Below are 20,224 nucleotides of genomic sequence, written 5' to 3'. Positions count from 1 at the left end.
TAATTACAAATTTCCTTTGCATAAAACTCTCCATGGGTTATAAAACGTCTAAGAAATGGAGAGCTATTTTATATCTTTTATACACACAACACACATGTAAATGTTTCTAGAATTTGTCTAGAATAGTCAATAAATGACTAGTAAAGTTTTATTTACTCACTTTCCTGTCATACCTAACCTTTTTCAATCAGAGTGCAAGTAAGGAGGATTTCTAATTCTAAATTCTGCTGCTGTTAGTAAGAGCCAGTAGTTAATCTTTTATTCTGAAAAATTCCAGGTCATCAAGATTCAGAGGCAAAACTGGAACTGTATGAGCCAAGCCAGGTTGTCCAGGGGATTCTACTTTGTGGCATTACTATCTTCACTTTCTTGACAGTTTCTTAACTCTGTCAAGCCCATGTACTTAGGCCAAATAGGACGTAAAAGCTTTTAAAAAGGGCTAGATTTTTCCATTTTAAAAGTGACCCATGACAGAATCTGAAAATTCTAGTTTTTAAGATTAGCTTTAGTGAAAAGATCATTCTCTTAACTATAAAGTCTTATGCAGTTTTCTTTTTCTTTGTAGGCAACGTGTTCATTCATATTGCATTAATATCCAGTATTTATAGACAGTTTTTTTGCTTTTTGTTCTCTGAACAAAGCCTCCCACCCTTCAGCAGTCGCTTTGACATCAACACAATTTATGTATATTTGTTTATATTTTTAAAATAGTTTGAGTTCAGCTGACTTTGTCCTAGGAGCTTGATCTTTTATCATTGCTTTCAGAATGTAGATGCAAAAAAGTTTTTTATCAGGGCAGTATATACCTCAAAGCTGTAATTGATACCACCCAGGTGTTAATTATCTTTTAAATCAAAATCTTTTTCCTGGAAGCTGTCAGGATAGATTCTGAATTAACTCTTTCATTCATTGAATTGCTTTACAATTCTTATTTATTATAAACACTAGAGACTAACCTTTGTATCTCTCAGCACTAGTTCCTCTTTGTTATCTGCTGGATATTTACAAGCCAAGCTGGCTTTTAAAAAAATTTCCATGTTTCTATATTCATAGTGATATTCCTCTGTTCCCTAAGGCTCATAACTGTACAATTTTATTTCATTTAGTCATCAAGGTCTATAATTTCTTTATTCTTAATATGACTTAAATTTTTCTTTTTCCTTTCTACCATCAACATGTTAGGATAAGTCCTTAACACCTTATCTTTAAACTGTTGTAACATTGCTGCTCCAAATTTGTCACCTCTAGAGTATATTGTATATACCACTGCTGACTAAATATTTCTGAAACTACTTTGTTGTTACTGCCCTACTCAAAAACCTGTAAAAGTTGTGCTATCTCTAGATGAGGCTTATAATTCAAATCTCTTAGTCTGACACTTATGACCCTATAGTTTGTCCTTTTCTTTCTTTCAGTCTTCCCTTTTACTGTTTCCCTACTTATACTCTTCATTCCAACCAAACTGATCTACTCATTATGCAGTAATCATATCTAGTACTTCCTACTTAGCTATATTACCATTCTTTCAACTAAAATGTCCTCTCCATTTTCTTTATTGGGGAAAATATTACCCATTCTTTAAAAATCACCCCAGAGCTCAAATCCTCTTTGGTTACATTTCCAGATCATTTGATTGTTTATTACCTTCTGTTTTTACTTCCATGGCACTTTTCTTTTCATTTGTCCCATAATTCCTTGATTGTGTGTGTTGTGTGTCTATGTGTGTTTAATGTCTTCACACTTATTTTTTATTTCCCTGATTAGATTGCAACCTCCTAGTGATATGTGCCACGTCTTAACTCGTTTATATATCCCATGGTCCTTAGCATAGGGGTAATTAATTAATTTTATGATAATCAGCAGTTGGTGATCATTCCCTATATTATGGTTGTTCCTGTAAACACTATTTTCTTCATTTTGTAAAACTATCATGTTAAGGGAGTTATGGGAGCTTTTGAGACTGAGACTTACATCTGCCATGAAAGAATCATAAAGCCTAGGCAGGTTATAAATCACATGACAGTGTGACTCAGTGGATAACACTACATACATGGTTCACTGACTTGCTGAGGCCCTTCTGCATATTTTGTGAATATATTATCTGTCCCATCAACTCTTCCTTTCCACATATCTTGTTCTCATTCTGTCTCGGGGGCATTGAAGTTTCTAGTTTCTCAATTATTTGGCTGCATGTGGATAAATATGGGAGATAACATATTTCAACCTCTATCCATTGAAACTTTCAGTCTAGGCCAACATTTTATCACCTCTGCTTACCCTATTCTCCCTTTCCCTCAGGACCAACCCAGAGATGATTTAGGTCTGAAAGGGACTTTGACTGCTTTGGTTCTCTTCTTTACTTAGTTAAGAGGAAGTTTCCCCAAATAAAGTCTGAGAGTCCAAGTGGCAAGAATTAGCCCATGGGATTCTACTGGGACATTTTAGACAACTCTGAAAACTTGTATATCTGTCTAAACTTCCTTAGGACTTTTCCCTAAGCAAACTGAGCACTTACACAATTCCTACCTAAATAGTAGAGAGCATATCTCTAGAGGTACCTATATATTTGTTTATCTATACCCACTTCATTCTAAAAATGACTTGAGGTAGCATATAAAGATATGAACAGTGTTTCAAGATAATATAATACAGTAACTGGGAAGGAAGAGAAAATGAGGGTAGAAGGAAAAAGAATAAACCAGGAATAAGTTTAATGCTCCAAGGAGATGTCACACTGTCCCATACTCTTTCTTAGAACTATGGGCCACTAATTGCTCTGAGCTTTCTGGCAGCCATCAGAAATAGGATATTAAAAACCATGTGCATGAATGGAATGCCCATATTTTAGGAAAGGGGAAGAAAGAAATACTACTTGTTCAAGATAATAATAGTTATTTTTTAAGTATTGAGGCCTGTAAAAAATGTCTTGTCTGTTTCCAGAGAAAGAACACTATGAAGTTTTGAAGTATCCTTTACTTCTCTACAGTAAATACATTAATGTGTTTTACTGTGAAAAATGTTTTACATTTTCTGATGATCTGGTCTATTCCAAGGATAACATTTAGAGTATCTGGATCACAGGAGTGAGTGGATTGCATAAAGAATATATTTTCCCTTTAAAATTAAACAAAAACATTTTTATTTTAGTTTTTGGGTTAAAAAAGTTATATACACATATTTAGTAAGTCACTGAATTCTACAGTTTGATCAGAAAAACCAACAGTAGCACTCCCAACCTGTTTCTCTTTCTCCCAAGGCAATTTGTTGTTAGCTAATTATTTTGTGTTTCCTCAGTATCTAAATATGCTTATAATGTATCTTGGCTTTTTATCCTTAGATTAGGTATCAACTTTTTTCAGTTCTCTTTACTACCTCTGCTTCCACTGTAAATACACACACTTTCAGTATACAACTCCTTCTCCATTCTCCTGATGTAATTTAATTTTAAGTTTGGTTAAATCAACATTTACAGTTTATATTTTTATGATTATAAATGGTATTAGAGCTGAGACATGTTTTTCCTAGAGTTAATAACTGTGTTTTTGTTAACTTACTTAGTTTTCTTTGTACTTATCAGTGTAATTTAAACCAAGACTTACTGCTATTTATTCATATTTTCTCTCAAGATGTTTATTCCTATCAATTTCATCTTGATGAGAAAATTCTCCAAGAGTCTCTGACTTGCTCTTATATGAACCAGTTGCCTTGTACTCCTAGGACACAGTTTTCATCCTAGAATATCTCCTTTCACCTTTCTCCTCTATTAGATCTTCTGTTTCTTGCATTACATGTCTCTCTTGTCTTGATTTTGTGCCATTATTTTGATGGAATCAATCATCCTTTAGCTCCCTAAGAAAAGATATGTATTGAAAATGTCCCCTACTATGACTATATTGTTGTCAATCTCTCCATTAAAGTTCTCTAGAAGTTTTTGAATATATTTAGGTGCACCTATATTGGGTGCATATATGTTTACCAGGGTTATATCCTCTTGTTGGATCGATCCGTTTAGGATTATGTAGTGACCTTTGTGTCTCTTGTGATGACCTTCATTTTAAAGTCTCTTTTGTCGGATATGAGTATTGCTATTACAGCTTTTTTTTTTCTTTTCCATTTGCATGCAAAATTTTTTCCTATCCCTTCACTTTCATCATATGTGTTTCTTTTGTTTTGAGTTGGGTCTCTTGTAGACAGCATATAGTTGGGTCATGTTTTTGTATCCATTCAGTTACCCTTTGCCTTTTGATTGGAGCATTTAATCCATTTACATTTAGGATTTTTATTGAGAGTAACTTATTTATAACCATTTTAATTCTGTATGGCTAGGTTTCTCTCTCTGTTTCTTCTTCTCAGCAATTCCTTCAGCATTTCTTGTACTGCTGGCTTGGTGGTGATGAACTCCTTTAGGCTCTTTTTGTCTTGGAAGCTCTTTGTTTGACCATCTATTTTGAATGATAGCCTTGCTGAATATAGTAATCTTGGTCTCAGATTCTTACTTTCCATTACCTTGAGTACTTCATGCCATTCCCTTCTGGCCTATAGAGTTTCTGATGAGAAATCAGGTGTCAGCCTTATTGGAACTCCTTTGTAGGTAACAGTTTTCTTTTCTCTTACTGCCTTTACGATTCTCTCTTTGTCTTTAATTTTTGGCATTTTAATTATGATGTGTCTGTTTGGGTTCTTCTTGTTTGGGGTTCTCTGTGCCTCCTGAACTTGTGTGACTCTTTTTTTTTTTTTTTTTTACCAAGTTAAGGAAGTTTTCTGCCATTATTTCTTCAAACACCTTCTCTATTCCTTTCTCCCTTTCTGCCTCTTCTGGCACACCTGCTATTCTAATACTGTTATGTTTCACATTGTCCCACAGCTCCCTTCAGCTGTCCTCCTGTTTTTTTAATTGCTTTTTCTTTTTGGTTCTCTGATTGAGTTATATTTTAACTCTGTCTTCTAATTCACTGATTCAATCCTCAGCTTCCCCTAATCTGCTGTGTATTCCTTCCAATGTGTTCTTTGTGTTATGTCATTCTTTATCTCAGACTGTTCTTTTTCATAGTTACTATATCTTTTTTCATACTGTTGAGCATTTTTACCATCATTACTCTGAACTCTGTTTCAGATAAATTTCATTTTCTCTGCTGCATTTACCTCTTCTTCTGGAGAATTCTATAGTTCTTTCATTTGGGTGTTGTTTCTTTGTCTCCTCATTTTGGTTGTCTGTTTGAGTTTATGACTATGTTTTAGGTAGATACTCTACACCAGTGGTTCTCAACCTTCCTAATGCCGCCACCCTTTAATACAGTTCCTCATGTTGTGGTGACCCCCAATTTCATTGTTACACATTGAACATAATTAAAGCATAGTGATTAATCACAAAAACAATATGTAATTATATATGTGTTTTCCAATGGTCTTAAGCGACCCCTGTGAAAGGGTCATTCGACCCCCAAAGGGGTTGTGATCCGCAGGTTGAGAACCGCTGCTCTACACCTTTCAATCTCTAGTGCAGGACAGTGTTGAAGGCTGTTTCTGACTAATTGGATCAGGCAAAGACTCAAAGCCTCCAGAGATTGCCTCTGTCTACAGAGTAATAGGATTCCTACTTGAATTGCCCCCAAGCAATCATCCTCAGGTGTGGTGAGAGTTTTTTCAACTGGGTGTGGCAGTTACTTTTGCCTGGAGGCTAATTGTTATTTTTTAATATCTTACGTGGCCTTAGGACAAGGTGTTTTCCAATGGTGTGTGTCTGACTGTCTTCCCCCCAGGCAAGGCAAATGTCTATGTGGGAAAGATGTCCTCTGCTGCATGAGGGAATGACTCAGCACAGGAAACTTGGGGTGTCTGCCTTCTGAGCTCTATTCCCTGAGTCCCCAGTCCTGGGTTTTGCTCTCACATCTCCAGTCCACTTCACCCTCCCTCTGCCAGAGCAAAAGGTGGGTGGATCCACAGGGAATTTTTGTGCCTTGGTCCTTCAAGAGGGTGCCCGAACTTTCATCAGCCACTCCCTGGCAGACAGTACCCCACTGCTTTTCATAGCTAGATGTTGTGTGGGTATCCTCCTCAGATTTGGTGCTCTCTGCTGGGGAGCCTAGCTTGGGGATTAGATCCCAGAGTTCCCAGTGGCACCTTCCCCCTCACCCCCCATAGCTGAGATATCTCTTTGGGACTTCAGTTCCTGTCTGTGGGCGCCTGGCCAGTCCTTTTGTGCCTCCACCCCTCCTACCCTTCTCTATGCAGTCTCCACTTTTGGTCCTTGGGTATCAGGGTTCTCTCCTCTGAGATTTTCGTTGATTATTCAGGGAGCCTTTCCGTATTTCAGTTGTAATTCCAGCTTATTCCTGGGAGCATGTCCGTGCAGCATCCTTCTACTCTGCTGCCATTTTTAATCCCCATTTTTATTTCTGCTCTAATGTTTCTAAGCTCCTATGTTCTCTCTTAAATCTTTGAGTATATTACATTTCCCCCTTTATCTTAATAATAGCCATTCTTCAGGTGAGGGTTAATCCTTGTTTTACTCTTTATGTTTAAGGGAAGGGTCTCAAAAGCTTATGAGAGGGGCTTACCAACTCCAAGTTTCATTGCAGGGCAGTCATGCTGATCTTTTTGTGGGTAGTCCCTATGTTGGTGTCTTTAGTTCCTCTTGGGACAGTCATATTTTCTAGAGAAGAGCTTATCATTTTCTGCATGGAAGATAAAGGCCTGTATGCCAGCACTCTCCAAGCTGAGTAGGGGAAAAGCTTCATGCATTCAGAAAGAATACATTCGCCCTGGCCGGTGTCGCTCAATTTATTGAGCATGACCCATTTAAGGAGAGGTCCTCATTTTGATTCCTGGTCAGGCTCATACCCGGGTTTTGGGCTCAATCCCCGGTAGGGGGTGTGCAGGAGGCAGCTGATCGATGTTCCACTCCTGCATTGATGATTTTCTCTCTCTCCCTCTTCCTCTCTCTCTAAAAAATCAATTTTAATTTTTTTTTGATAATTTATTGTTCAGATTATTACATTGGTTCCTCTTTTTCCCCCCCATAACTCCCCTCCACCCAGTTCTCACCCCACCCTCCGCCCTCACTCCCCACCCACTGTCCTCATCCATAGGTGCACGATTATTGTCCAATCTCTTCCCCCACCCCCCACACCCCTTTCCCCCCAAGAATAGTCAGTCCATTCCCTTTCTATGTCCCTGATTCTATAATAACCAGTTCATTCTGTTCATCAGATTATTTATTCACTTGATTTTTAGATTCACTTGTTGATAGATGTGTATTTGTTATTCATAATTTGTATCTTTACCTTTTTCTTCTTCTTCCTCTTCTTAAAGGATACCTTTCAGCATTTCATATAATACTGGTTTGGTGGTGATGAACTCCTTTAGCTTTTTCTTATCTGTGAAGCTCTTTATCTGACCTTCAATTGTGAATGATAGCTTTGCTGGATAAAGTAATCTTGGTTGTAGGTTCTTGGCATTCATCACTTTGAATATTTCTTGCCACTCCCTTCTGGCCTGCATGGTTTCTGTTGAGAAATCAGCTGACAGTCGTATGGGTACTCCCTTGTAGGTAACTGACTGTCTTTCTCTTGCTGCTTTTAAGATTTTCTCTTTGTCTTTTGCTCTTGGCATTTTAATTATGATGTGTCTTGGTGTGGTCCTCTTTGGATTCCTTTTGTTTGGGGTTCTCTTTGCATTCTGGACTTGTAAGTCTATTTCTTTCACCAGGTAGGGGAAGTTTTCTGTCATTATTTCTTCAAATAGGTTTTCAATATCTTGCTCTCTCTCTTCTTCTGGCACCCCTATAATTCGGATGTTGGTACGCTTGAAGCTGTCCCAGAGGCTCCTTACACTATCTTCGTATTTTTGGATTCTTTTTTCATTTTGCTTTTCCGGTTGGGTGTTTTTTGCTTCTTCGTATTTCAAATCTTTGACTTGATTCTTGCGCTCCTCTGGTCTGCTGTTGGGAGTCTGTATAATATTCTTTATTTCAGTCAGTGTATGCTTAATTTCTAGTTGGTCCTTTATCACAACATCGAGGGTCTCACTAGATTTCTTGAGGGTCTCATTAAGTTTATCGGCGGTTTCTAGAAAATTCTTAAAAAACCTTAAAAGTGTGGTTTTGAACTCTATATCCAGTAGTTTGCTTTCCTCCATTTCTGTCATATGTGTCCTGTTTCTTTGTCTCGGCATTTTTTATGCTTCGCTGTGTCGATAGAGTGGCTTTCTGTGCTAAGTGTCCTATAGGGCCCGGTGGCTCAGCCTCCCCAATTACCTGAGGTAGACACTCTTGGTGCACCCCCTTGTGGTCTTTGTGCACAGTCTTGTTGTAGTTAAGCCTTGATTGTTGTAGGTAACACTGGGAGGATTTGACCTCCAGGCCAATTGGCTATGAGAATCAGCTGTGTCTACGGTGGGAGAACTTCTGTGCTGAAGACACCCTTATGGGGCAAGACTTGCTTCAGTGGGGCTCTGGTGCTCACTGAGTCTGCCCCCTGAGTGTGTCACTTATGGATCTGAGGAGTTGTAATCTGGATGGTCCCACTCTGACCTCTGGGTACACTGGCTCTTGGATCTCTAAGGAGGTGCTAATCTAGCCTCTGCCTGAGGCTACCCAGCAGAAGCCAGCTGTAAAGTGATGCAAGTTGCCCTGGGGCCTTGGGGCAGCTGCAGTTTGTTAAGTAATTTTCAGATTACAAAGGGCTGGGCCTTTCATATGCAAAAGCCTCCGTGCAGGGCTTGGGCGGGGCGGGGTCCCAGGGGATCAACAGGGCGGGCTGAGCGAGCAGTATGGCTGTTCTCAGTCCTGCCTTCAGAGGTTCTGGCAATCTCTGCGAGTGCCTCCGAGAGAAAGCTGCCCTTGAGTTCCGACCGATGCCAGACAGTCCCTTTTCTCCCGTATGAGTCTGGGTCCCCAGAGACTCGCCCAGAACTGGAGCTCAGAGCCTGAGACTCCCTCCCGATTGCAAAAGACAATCGTGTCCTCAGCCGCCAGCTCTCTCCGCATGCACCTCCTCACCTTTGTATTTTACTTCTGCACCGCACCTCCTCTGAGTCTCGGTATGCTTTTCTCTTTCCTTCTAGTTGTAGAATTTCCACTCAGCCAGCCTTCCTGTGGTTCTGGATGATGTCTGTTCCATCTTTTAGTTGTGTTTTTGAAGTGGTTGTGGGAGGCAGCAATCTCCGGTGTTTACCTATGCCGCCATCTTGGTTTCTCCCTTTAATTTTTTTTTTTAAAGAATATATTCATTTGATCACCCTTGCTTTAGACCAGTGTCCTTACCTTCAGCTGTGTCTGATGTTTCATAGTCCAGAGACACTTCTTTTACCTTCTCCAGAGAATAAGACTCTAGTTATCTATCAGGGTAACAAAAGTGTGGAGCTGAGGAGGGTACTTAGGGATGCAATTGTTTCTTAAGCAGCTTTCATCTAATCCTCCTTATTTCAGCCACCTCCTCCTTACTCCCATCGCCATCTTTTCCAGAGGTACCTGGTGCTGTTAATTCCTGAGCCTTTTGAAGATTCTGCAGAGTAAGTTCTATTGGTTCTTGGCTTTCCCTACTGCTAGCTTAAGATATGGCTTTTCCACATCTGTTAAGTCATTTACCACTTATGCATCTGCTTTTCAGCTTCCAAAATTAATTCTGTTGCTGCTGACCTCTCTCTTGTTCTTTCTGTTCTTGTGTTTTATGCTTTAAAAAATAATGCCTTTATTGTAGCGTTAGTGACTTTCTGAAGTGGGTGAAACAGATGTGTGTTCAAGGCTCCCTCTTTGCTCAGATGTCCTGACATTTTTTCTTACTATCAAGCTTTTAATGAGTATTGGGGATAAAGAGTTTAAAGATATCTCTGGAATGTAGAAAGGCAGTTCTGTTAATTAGAGTCAAGTCCATCATTACTGTATCATCATCATGATCATCATCATCACCACTAACTGTAACACATTAATTTTTTTGTTTCTCATAATTTTATGAGAGGTACTGTAATTATCTTCATTTTATAGGTGATGGAAATTAAGGCTTAGAGGGTGTGAGGAACATGTATAGGATCACAACCTGTGTGGACAGGATAACTGATTTCAAAGCCTAAGTGCCCTTAACCACTGGGCATGGGCATCACTGCCTTCTTCATATCATAGTCATCAGATGAGCTAGAGTAAAGGTTGACATCCATAACCCAGGCACATGGATAAATAAAAAAGCAGTCTGCGTTTATACTTTTTATTCTAGGGAGTTACCACTCACAAAGAAGCTATCAGTCCCTTATGTCTATCCCACATCAGAGTTGTAGATCGAGTCAATTTAGGACCTTGGAGCAGGGGATAGGGCGTGGGGAGGGGGGCGGGAGGAAGGAATAGAAGTTGCAGGAATGGTCAGGCCCTGCAGCCTTGATGGCAGCTTCATGTGGTGATTCCCACAAGCCTGGCCGCATGTATTTCACCATTTTAGGGATTCATGCTGCAGTGATATGTCAATGAACTGTTAGGTGCTGATAGTCTGTGTGGTGTCTGACTGACTTAGTAGGGACCTGCTGATGACTTATAGCTGGGTGAATGAGATGTGATGAATCACCCTTTACTTTCCTTTTGGTTAAAGCTGAAGGAACTGAAGAATCTGCAGCAGCAATACTTACAGATTAACCAGGAGATCACTGAGTTACGTCCAGTGAAGGCTCAACTTCAGGAGTATCAAGATAAGACAAAAACATTTCAGATTATGCAAGAAGAGCTCAGGCAGGAGAACCTCTCCTGGCAGCATGAGCTGCATCAGCTCAGGTATGATAGTCTCTGCTTTTATACCCTTTTAGTTTTCTTATTTTTTTTAACTTTTTATTATGAAATAATTATAGCTATATATAGGAAGTTGCAAAAATAGCACAGAGTTCTCATGTACCCTCCACCCAGTTTCCTCTAATGGTCACATTTAAACTCTAATGCAATACTGACACCAGGAAATTGGCATTGATATGATTCAAAGACCTTATTCATATTTCACCAATTTTACATTCATTCAAGTATTTATATGTGTATAGTTCTGTGCAGTTTTACCATATGTGTAGATTCACGTAACTACCACCACAACCCACATATACAACTGTCTCATCAACACAAATATGTCCCCTATGCCACTAGTTGATAGTTACACTCTTCCCTCTCCCTGCTTCCCACCCTCTCATTCCTAATCTCTGGCCACCAGTAATCTGTCCTCCATCTCTGTAATTTTGTCATTCTGAGAATGTTTTATAAGTGGAATTATACAGTATGTAACCTTTTGAAATTAGCTTTGTAATTTTGTCATTCTGAGAATGTTTTATAAGTGGAATTATACAGTATGTAACCTTTTGAAATTAGCTTTTTTCATGCATCATAATGCCATCAACTTTGTTGAGTGTATCAATAGTTTATTCTTTTATCAACAAATTGTATTCCATGGTATGAATGTATTGCTTTTAGCCATTTACCCTTTGAAAGACATGAGTGTTGTTTCTAATTTTTAGCTATTGTAAACAAAGCTGCTATGAACATTTGTATATAGATTTTTATGTGGACAATAAGTTTTCATTTCTCTGAGATAATTTCCCAGGAGTGCAAATGCTAGGTTGTATGGTAAGTGTAATGTTTAATGTTTTAAAAAGCTGTAAAACTATATTCCAGAATGACTGTACCATTTTATATTCCTACCAGCAATACATGAGTGATCCAGCTTCAATATTAAATGCTGCATCCTTGTCAGCATTTGATATTAACAGATATGTAATGTTATTTTAATTTGCATAACAACTAATAATGTTGAACATCTTATTATGTGCTTATTTGACAGTCATTTGTCCATTTTGGTGAAATGTATATTCATGTTTTTTGTCTATTTTTCTATTTAAGTTGTTAATTTTTTACTGTGGAGTTTTGAGAGTTATTTATATATTCTAGATACAATTTCTTTGTCAGACATGTGGTTTGCAAATATTGTTCCCAGTCTGCAGCTTTCCTTTCAACCTTCTCAACAAGATCTTTTAAATTTGGATTAATATAATTCATTGATTATTTTTCTCTTTATTCAGATTCAGCAATTTCTATTGTTCTTAATTTCACTGATATCTTTCATCCATCACCTCCAGTCTGCTATTGAGTCCATTGCGTTTGCCCTTTATTTTGCATATGGTATTTTTCAGTTCTAAAATTCAGTTCTTCTTTATATGTTCTGTTTCTTTGCTGATGCTTCCTTTATTTTTATTTGTTTCCAGTGTATTAGTAATTGCTTGTTGAAATATTTCTATAATGACTGCTTTAAAATCCTTGTCACATAATTCCAACATTGTCATCTCACTGTTGTAATCTGTTTTCTTTTGTCAATCAAGTTGGGATTTTCCTGACATACTTGTTTCTTATTATGATGAGTTTAGTTTTGGAAATTATGACTTGGAGTCTTATTTAAATCTGCTTCAGTGGACTTCCACTGATACCACACCAGCAGGGGAAGGGGAACATTGCCACTTTACTGCCAGATGGAGGGTGAAGGCCAGTGGGCTCCCCACTCAGCCTCTATTGATAGCTCTAGAGAGAAAGGGTGCCCTGATATTGCCAGGAAGAGGTAGAAGTCTCGTCTCCCCACTTGTACCCCACTGACAGCACAATTAGTTGGGAGGGTTGCCTCGTTACTGTTAGGTGAGAGTAGGAATCCGGGCTCCACACACGGCCTCCGTTGACATCACTATGGGGTGTGGTGAAGGTCACTTTCGTTACTGGGCAGTGTCGCAAGTCCAGGCTCCTCACTCAGTCTCCCCTGACACTGCAGAAAGCGGATTGGGGGAGTGGCACATTGTTACCATTGGGTAGTGCCCGAAGCCCAAACTTTCCTCTTGGCCTCTTCTGATACTGCCTCTGCAGGGACAGGGAGGAGCACTTCATTACCTTGTCATGGAGGAGATGGATGTCCAGGTCTCACTTGTTTTCTCCACTGACACTGCAGTAGGGGTGGGGTCAGTCAGAGAGAGGCACCTCTTTACCACTGGGTGATGGTGACAGTTCAGGGTACATACGGAATTATTCATCTTTCTCTCAGAAGTATATTTTTGCTGTGATTATTTCATGTTTTCCTAGGATGGAAAAGAATTCCTGGGAAACACATGAGAGGAGAATGAAAGAACAGTACCTTATGGCTATTTCAGATAAAGATCAGCAGATCAGTCATCTGCAAAATCTTATGAGGGAATTGAGATCTGCCTCCCAGACTGAGACCCTCAAAGTACAGTACCAAAGGCAGGTGAGTAATTCCAATGCAGATTGCTACTCAGAAGTAACCATTACCCAGGAAGCATCAGCTTCATGCAAGCTAAGTGCCTACCGGTCAGTGTTCGGCAAGCCATTTCATGACTTCCTATGTGGGGGACAGGGTTTCTGGAGGGAAGGAATTAAGTGTGAACAAGCTTCATCACTGTTTGTATCCTGGCAGGCATCCCCAGAGACATCAGCTTCCCTGGAAGGGCCACAAAACCTAGTTTATGAGACAGAACTTCTTAGGACTCAGCTCAATGACAGCTTAAAGGAAATTCACCAAAAGGAATTAAGAATTCAGCAACTGAACAGCAGGGTAAGTCTTTCCTGCTAGACTGGAATTCAGTTTCTTATTTCCATGACCGGAAGCAATAAGGTAAGTAGATGATGATTAAACCTAGGCTCCAGCTATAGCATACCCTAGGGTCCAGAAGTTTTACCTTTCTCAGAGTAACTTGCCTAAGGTGTTAGGAGGAGTTTGGTCTGAGATAAATATGATGTACATCAGGGGTTCTCAAACTTTTTAAACAGGGGGCCAGTTCACTGTCCCTCAGACATTTGGAGGGCCGGACTATAGTTTAAAAAAAAACTATGAACAAATTCCTATGCACACTGCACATATCTTATTTTGAAGTAAAAAAAAACAAAACGGGGACAAATACAATATTTGTATTTGCATGTGGCCCGCGGGCCGTAGTTTGAGGACCCCTGATGTACATAGAAAAGCAAGGTGCCTGCCTTATGTAGAAGGTACTTTTAAAATAATTGTTAAATTCAACTAATTGACACGAAGAGACTGATAACACTATTTACTTTGGCATAGAAATATACATTTTTTAAAAATTTTCTTTATTTTATATTATTTATTAATTAAATATATTTTATTGATTTCTTACAGAGAGGAAGGGAGAGGGATAGAGAGTTAGAAACATCGATGAGAAAGAAACATCGATCAGCTGCCTCCCGCACACTCCCTACTGGGTATGTGCCTGCAACCAAGGTACATGCCCTTGACCGGAATTGAACCTGGGACCCTTGAGTCCGCAGGCCAACGCTCTATCCACTGAGCCAAACAGGTTAGGGCATAGAAATATACATTTTAAAAATACTTTTGTTGAGCCCTAGCTGGTTTGACTCAGTGGATAGAACATTGCCCATGGACTGAAGGGTCCCAGGTTCAATTCCAGTGAAAGGCACGTACCTCCATTGCAGGCTCTATCCTGGCCCACGGCCTTTGGGGAGGCAACCAATCTGTGTGTCTTTCTCACATTGATGTTTCTCTCTCTGTGTCTCTTCTCTCCCTTCCACTCTCTCTAAAAATCAATGGGAAAATATCCCCAGGTGAGGATTAACAAAACAAAAAAAAATTTTGTTGATCCAAATGAATTGGTAAAATTGCAGACTCTTTGTTGGGGGAATTATGTCGGAGTTTTTAGAGAGGCTCCAGAGAAGCTCCTACCCAGTTCCCCTACCAGCTAGTCAGTTATTTCCAGAAAGTTCTACCCTTCAAAGCTCTGTAACACTTTTTCCCCCCATAAACTAGATCCCGCCTCAACCCTGTTATATTTGCTCTCCTGAACATTAGACTGTGACTCTCTCTCTGGGCATTTATCTTTCTAGGACAATATTTTAAACTGCAATTCAGTGCTATTAGTAGATTATGAAGTCATTTTAGTAGATAGCAAAGATTTTAATGTAAATGTTTTATTGAAGTAAAACGTACAAAAAAGCACTCAAATCATAAATGGTATGGCCTATTTCCATAAAATGAAGACACCTGTGTAATCAGCACCCCACTCAAGAGTTAGAACATACCAAATCCCGGAAGTCCTCGTGTCCAATTCACTACCACCCCCCACCCCCTAGAGCTACATGTAAGTGGAATCATGTTTTCTCTTTCGTGTAGCTTCATTTATTTTGTGAGATTCATCCATATTGTTGTATATAGTATGATTTTTCGATTCTCATGTATTGCATTGTGGACATATACCATAATTATCCTATTCTACTGTTGAAGAAATTTGGGTTTCTCCATTTTGGAGCTATTATAAACAGTGCAAATAGTATTTTTTATTTAAAAAAAGATGGAAAATGTGTATATATTATGTAATTAAAAGTGCATCTTGTTTTCAGAAACTTTAGTTTCAGTTATTTATGGACTGGTTTCTGGCTCTTAATCCAAGTTATTTTCTTTAACAGCTTTATTGAGGTATACTTCACATATCACTTAACAAAGTAGGAGAAACATTGCTTTAGGTCGCCATAATTCTGGGTGACAAAGAGTTCTTCCTTTAGAAATCAGCTGTAAGAAAGGTATCTTCATCTCTAGCATCATTCATTCATTTATTCACCAAGCAAATAGCTATTATTTGCCTTTTACGAGCCTAGCCATATGCTAGATATTGAGGATACATATAGCCACTTATGGAGCTTGCATTCCAGTGAGCTTAGAGCCTCACTCTAACTGGTCCTAGATAACGGGAAGAGTTGCTTCTTGGGCCCTAGATTGGGATTGTAGTAGATGGGCTGTCAGCATAGAAAGGCTCCACTCCAAGGCATTGCCCTTTTCTTATGTGGATGCTCAGACTTCATATGTATTTGAACAAGCATGGTTATATGTTCGTATATAATGCAAACTTGAAAATATGAGAGGAATGATTACTGCATACTATAGTCTAGATGCTGTCCTCCACTTTTATAAGTATAGACATGCTGAAATACAATAGCTTATGAGCTAGAGCAGAAGTCACAAACTTTTCCTTGCAAGCCCAGATAGTAAATGCTCTGTCTGTTAAAACTACTCAGCTTTGCAATTGTAGCACAAAAGCAGTCATAGACGATGCATAGACAAGTAGCGTGGTTATGTCCCACTTAACCTAATTCACAAAAGGTAGTAGGCCCTGGATTGTAGTTTGTCAGCCCCTGTGGACCTCTGTAGTTTATTACAGACAGAATAATATAAACATTGTAGAGGTGGTTTATATGAGGGTAGCTTATTGTAAATAATTAGACTTCTTCAGTTAGGGGGTTTGTACTCTTCTAGATATGTCAAAGAAAAGAGTGTTGGGATTTTTTCCAATGCTGAGGGATTTTGTTTGTTTCTGTTTTGGGGTGTTTTGTTTTGTTTTTTGGTATGGTTTGTATCCTATTTAGGAGAAAGTTACTCCTTGCCTCAGAACCCAGTAATTGTCATTATACCAAGCTATCTCTGTCTTCAAATTAGTTTGTCCTTTCCTTTACTAACTGTCTTTTCTCCTAAGAAAAGCCCATAACTTGTTTAACTTCCTTGCTGAACTCTCAGTTGGGGCACCATCAGGTAGCAGATAGAGCTCAAGAACATACTTGAGTCCTGGTCTGCCATCTACCAGCCACATGATGTTAGGCAAGTCACTACTCATCTCTTTGTTTGTCATTTATAAATGTCTCTCTCAAATAAAAGAATAATTTTGAAAGTGCTTTGTAAACTGAACATTGCTCTTCAGAGGTAAGGTTATTATGTTTTTCATTCTAGCTATGCAGATGTTTTTGTTATACCATGTGGATTTGTTGTTCTAGTTTTCCATATGCAAATGTCCTTGCCAGTCATGTTATCTCTAGAAAAGTATTATATTCTTTTCTCTGAACATTGATTCAACTATTTTACTTAAACATTAACCCAGAATACTGACAACAAGGAATACTCAGGAAGAGATTGAACACACAGCTAGGCACACCAGTCTCCTTTCACGTGGTAGACAGTCCTACAGTGGGTACTTCAGAGAGACATCTCTGTGGTTATTAATGTATCTGGATGTTAATTATTACTAAACTTAAAACTTGACACCTACAAGTGAGGACTTAGAATTAGAGTTCCAGGAGACCAAATTCAAATCAATAGGTAGACGCTCTTGAGAGTAAATTTTTTGCTCAATATTAAAAATAATTTTCTGTCTTTGACATGGTGGGAAAGGGATTGGGCTGCTTTGTCAGGTAGTGAGTGCCCCTGACACTGGATGTGTTCAAGGAAAGACTGAATAACTACCTGTCATCACTCATGTAGCAGAGAGGAGTCCTGCATTGAATGACTGAAATTTTTATACCTGTGAGAATCTGTACTCCCAGTATAGTTTCTTACATGTATATCAGCATATTAAGATCTATTCTATTTCCCCCTCCTACCACATATTGTAATTTTTTATTCTGTGTTCTTGGTCACTTGTAACTTTTTACAGCATTGAAAAATCTACCCAGAAATATTATTGTATGAATTTTTTGATGACAGCTGTATCTCCAGCCATCTAGAACTCTAGGGTTTATAGTTATTTGTTAGTAAACTTCACCTTGGACCCAAACTACTGCCCTTCTCTTATATACCTGGGATAGCCTCTATTAGGTTGCTTGTGGCTTCTGCTTCCTGGTTCTTCAGTTAATGTACTGGGCACCATAAATAAAGTTTCTTGCTACTTCCCCCAACTTGTTTTCCTCTCTCAGTCAAAAAATTATGAGTTTTCTCACTTTGAAGGAACATACAGTGTTATTGTTGCTATTATTGAAATAAAGGCCTTGCATTTTAAAAAAAATTAAATCCTTTAAACTCAGGACAGCTAGCCTGAGGACTCTTTATAGTGAAACAGCCCCGTCCTCTGTTTCAGTTTTCTCAACTACTCGAAGAGAAGAATACCCTTTCAGTTCAGCTGTGCAATACCAGTCAGAGTCTTCGCGAGAACCAGCAGCACTACAGTGACCTTTTCAATCACTGCACGGTCTTGGAGAAGCAGGTCCAGGAGCTGCAGGCGGTGAGTAAGGAGAAGTGGAGAGGCTGGGAAAAGTATTATGAAACTGAGTTTCAATGAGAAAGTAAGTGGGCAGCATTAACGAGGCTGCTGTGTGCAGGCTGAAGGTTAATTAGGTGTGATGGGAGAAAGTTAAAGAGAAGAAGGGAATTATTAAATGGGAATAAGTGGTAGGAAAAATTGAAGGGATTAAAAGAAAAAAGATGAGTGAGGTGGTGGGAGATAAAACGCGAGTGGAAAACAGTGATGATTGAGGCTTTTAGAATCCTGAAACTAGGAAAGTTTTTATTTTGCTTCAAGAAATAAGGAGATTTGGGCCTGAGGAACAAAATAGGCAGAGCTGCCCGGCCGGAATGGCTCAGGGGTTTAGTGTTGAGCTATGAACCAGAAGGTCACTGTTCTATTCCTGGTCAGGGCAGATGCCCGGGTAACAGGTTTGAACCCCAGTGTGGGATGTGCAGGAGGCAGCTGATCAGTGATTCTCTCTCATCATTGATGTTTCTATCTCTCTCTTCCTTTCCCTTCCTCTCTGAAATCAATACAAATAGATGTTTTTTAAAAAATAGGCAGAGCTGTTGGGGGCAGTGGACAGCAGTTCATTGTTGAAGTTGGCGGAGATTGAAAATCATTATGGAGATAAATAGGGCATGGCAGGAGGAGAACAGGTTTGGGAGGGATTGTTGAGAAAGGAAAGATCAGAGTAGCTTCTGGAAAATTCGTGAGCCTCCACTGGAAGAAAACAGATTCAGTGTTAAGCCTTTAAGGTTTAAGAGAAGAGATTCAAGAATGGGAATCTGGAATAAAATTAATGAGAGTTTTATGTAGGAGATTAATGTATTAGAGCTGAAGATTCTCACTTCTAAATCTGTACTTGAAGAGAATTGCAAACACGTATTCCTCTCCAACATTTCTTATTCTCTTTGATGTTAAGTGAGTTCTTTTGCTCATCTACAGGTTCTTAAGCACTTTCATCACTGAATTGCTAAGCTTATTCTTCTTCTAGGGGCCATCGAGTTTGGATGTTGCTCCAGGAGCTCCCCAGGAAAAGAATGGGGCTCACAGGAAGAGTGATCCTGAGGAACTGAGGCAGCCACAGCTAAGGTAGGGAGGAGCTCGCACCCCTGCAGCATGCATTACATACACAGAAATTGGACAGCCGTCTAGATTGAACTGGAGTCCATTGTAAGGATCTGATATATCGTCTTATTGGCCTCGCAGAATTGATGTGAGGATTAAATAGTAATAATTCTAACTAACAAATTAAGTATGAAAAGTTTGTAAAGCAAAAACAGTAGCACCATCACATACACACACACCCCACTAATTCCGTGGTATTCAAATGAAAGCTATTCAGTCAATCCCTAAAATCTCTTAAGATATCTTCTTCATCTTTATTTAATTGCTCTACATCTATGCTTTTAATGTCTTATTTGTGTTTGAACAAGCTTCTGTAAGTTTTTCTGCTTTATAACCATATGAAAACTTGGAATCCCTTGCATCAGCAACTGGGTTCTGCATCTAGTGATGCTGTTTGTTTTCCTTTTGTCCTGAAGTTTTTCGGAAGCCCAAAAGCAGCTGAGCAACACTAAACAGGAGGTGAACGAATTGAGGAAGCTGCTGGAAGAAGAGCGAGACCAAAAAGTGGCTGCTGAGACTGCCCTCTCCATGGCCGAGGAGCAGATCAGAAGGTAAAGGGCTGAGGGAGATACCTGTTTCCACCTCTGGTCCTTTCTGATCACACTCGTGTACATTCCAGCAGCTAGACTTAGGAATAATTAGGGTGTAATCCTCATCTCAAGACGGGTGCTCAGGGACTTTAGGGTCATTGTAGTCATGCGAGAAGACTACTTTTGGAATCTAGGAGGCCTGCACTTTCCAAAGCAGTTGTTCTTAGAGAATAATAATAATATCATCTACCATTTATTGACAGGTTATTTCATGTGGGGTGAAATAAGGTATCTTTTATATCCTAACAATAACTATATGTCATATAGTATATGAGGTAGGTGTAGGATTCTTTGGAGAGCCAGTGAAATGGCAACCCCATTCCCTATCTGAGATCTGAATCAATTGAATTTTTTTTTTTACAAAGATTAAAACATATGGAAGATTAAGAGATCACTTTATAAAGCTGAAATAGAAGAATTAGCAAATGCACTTCCTAACCCTGCACTTCTCCTAGTCCCAGGCAGTGACAGGCCGG

The 20,224-nt window shown here is 39.2% G+C and overlaps 1 protein-coding gene across 4 annotated transcripts in view; it reads left to right on the top strand.

Annotated features, from left to right (window-relative positions):
- GOLGB1 (golgin B1) overlaps positions 1–20,224 on the top strand; it is an 80,104-nt gene that overhangs the window by 55,469 nt on the left and 4,411 nt on the right. For all 4 annotated transcript variants that reach the window (XM_023755783.1, XM_023755782.1, XM_006090939.3 and 1 more), the window contains 6 exons: positions 10,575–10,753; positions 13,076–13,238; positions 13,428–13,565; positions 17,881–18,024; positions 19,025–19,122; positions 19,575–19,709. In XM_023755783.1, coding sequence (XP_023611551.1) covers positions 10,575–10,753; positions 13,076–13,238; positions 13,428–13,565; positions 17,881–18,024; positions 19,025–19,122; positions 19,575–19,709 — 857 coding nt within the window. The remainder of the gene's footprint in view (positions 1–10,574; positions 10,754–13,075; positions 13,239–13,427; positions 13,566–17,880; positions 18,025–19,024; positions 19,123–19,574; positions 19,710–20,224) is intronic.

Source organism: Myotis lucifugus, unplaced genomic scaffold (genome assembly GCF_000147115.1).
Source record: "Myotis lucifugus unplaced genomic scaffold, Myoluc2.0 scaffold_84, whole genome shotgun sequence".
In the NCBI taxonomy this organism is placed as follows: Eukaryota; Metazoa; Chordata; class Mammalia; order Chiroptera; family Vespertilionidae; genus Myotis; species Myotis lucifugus.
The sequence above is the reverse complement of the archived record's forward strand: the minus strand, read 5'-3'. Positions and strand labels throughout refer to the sequence as shown.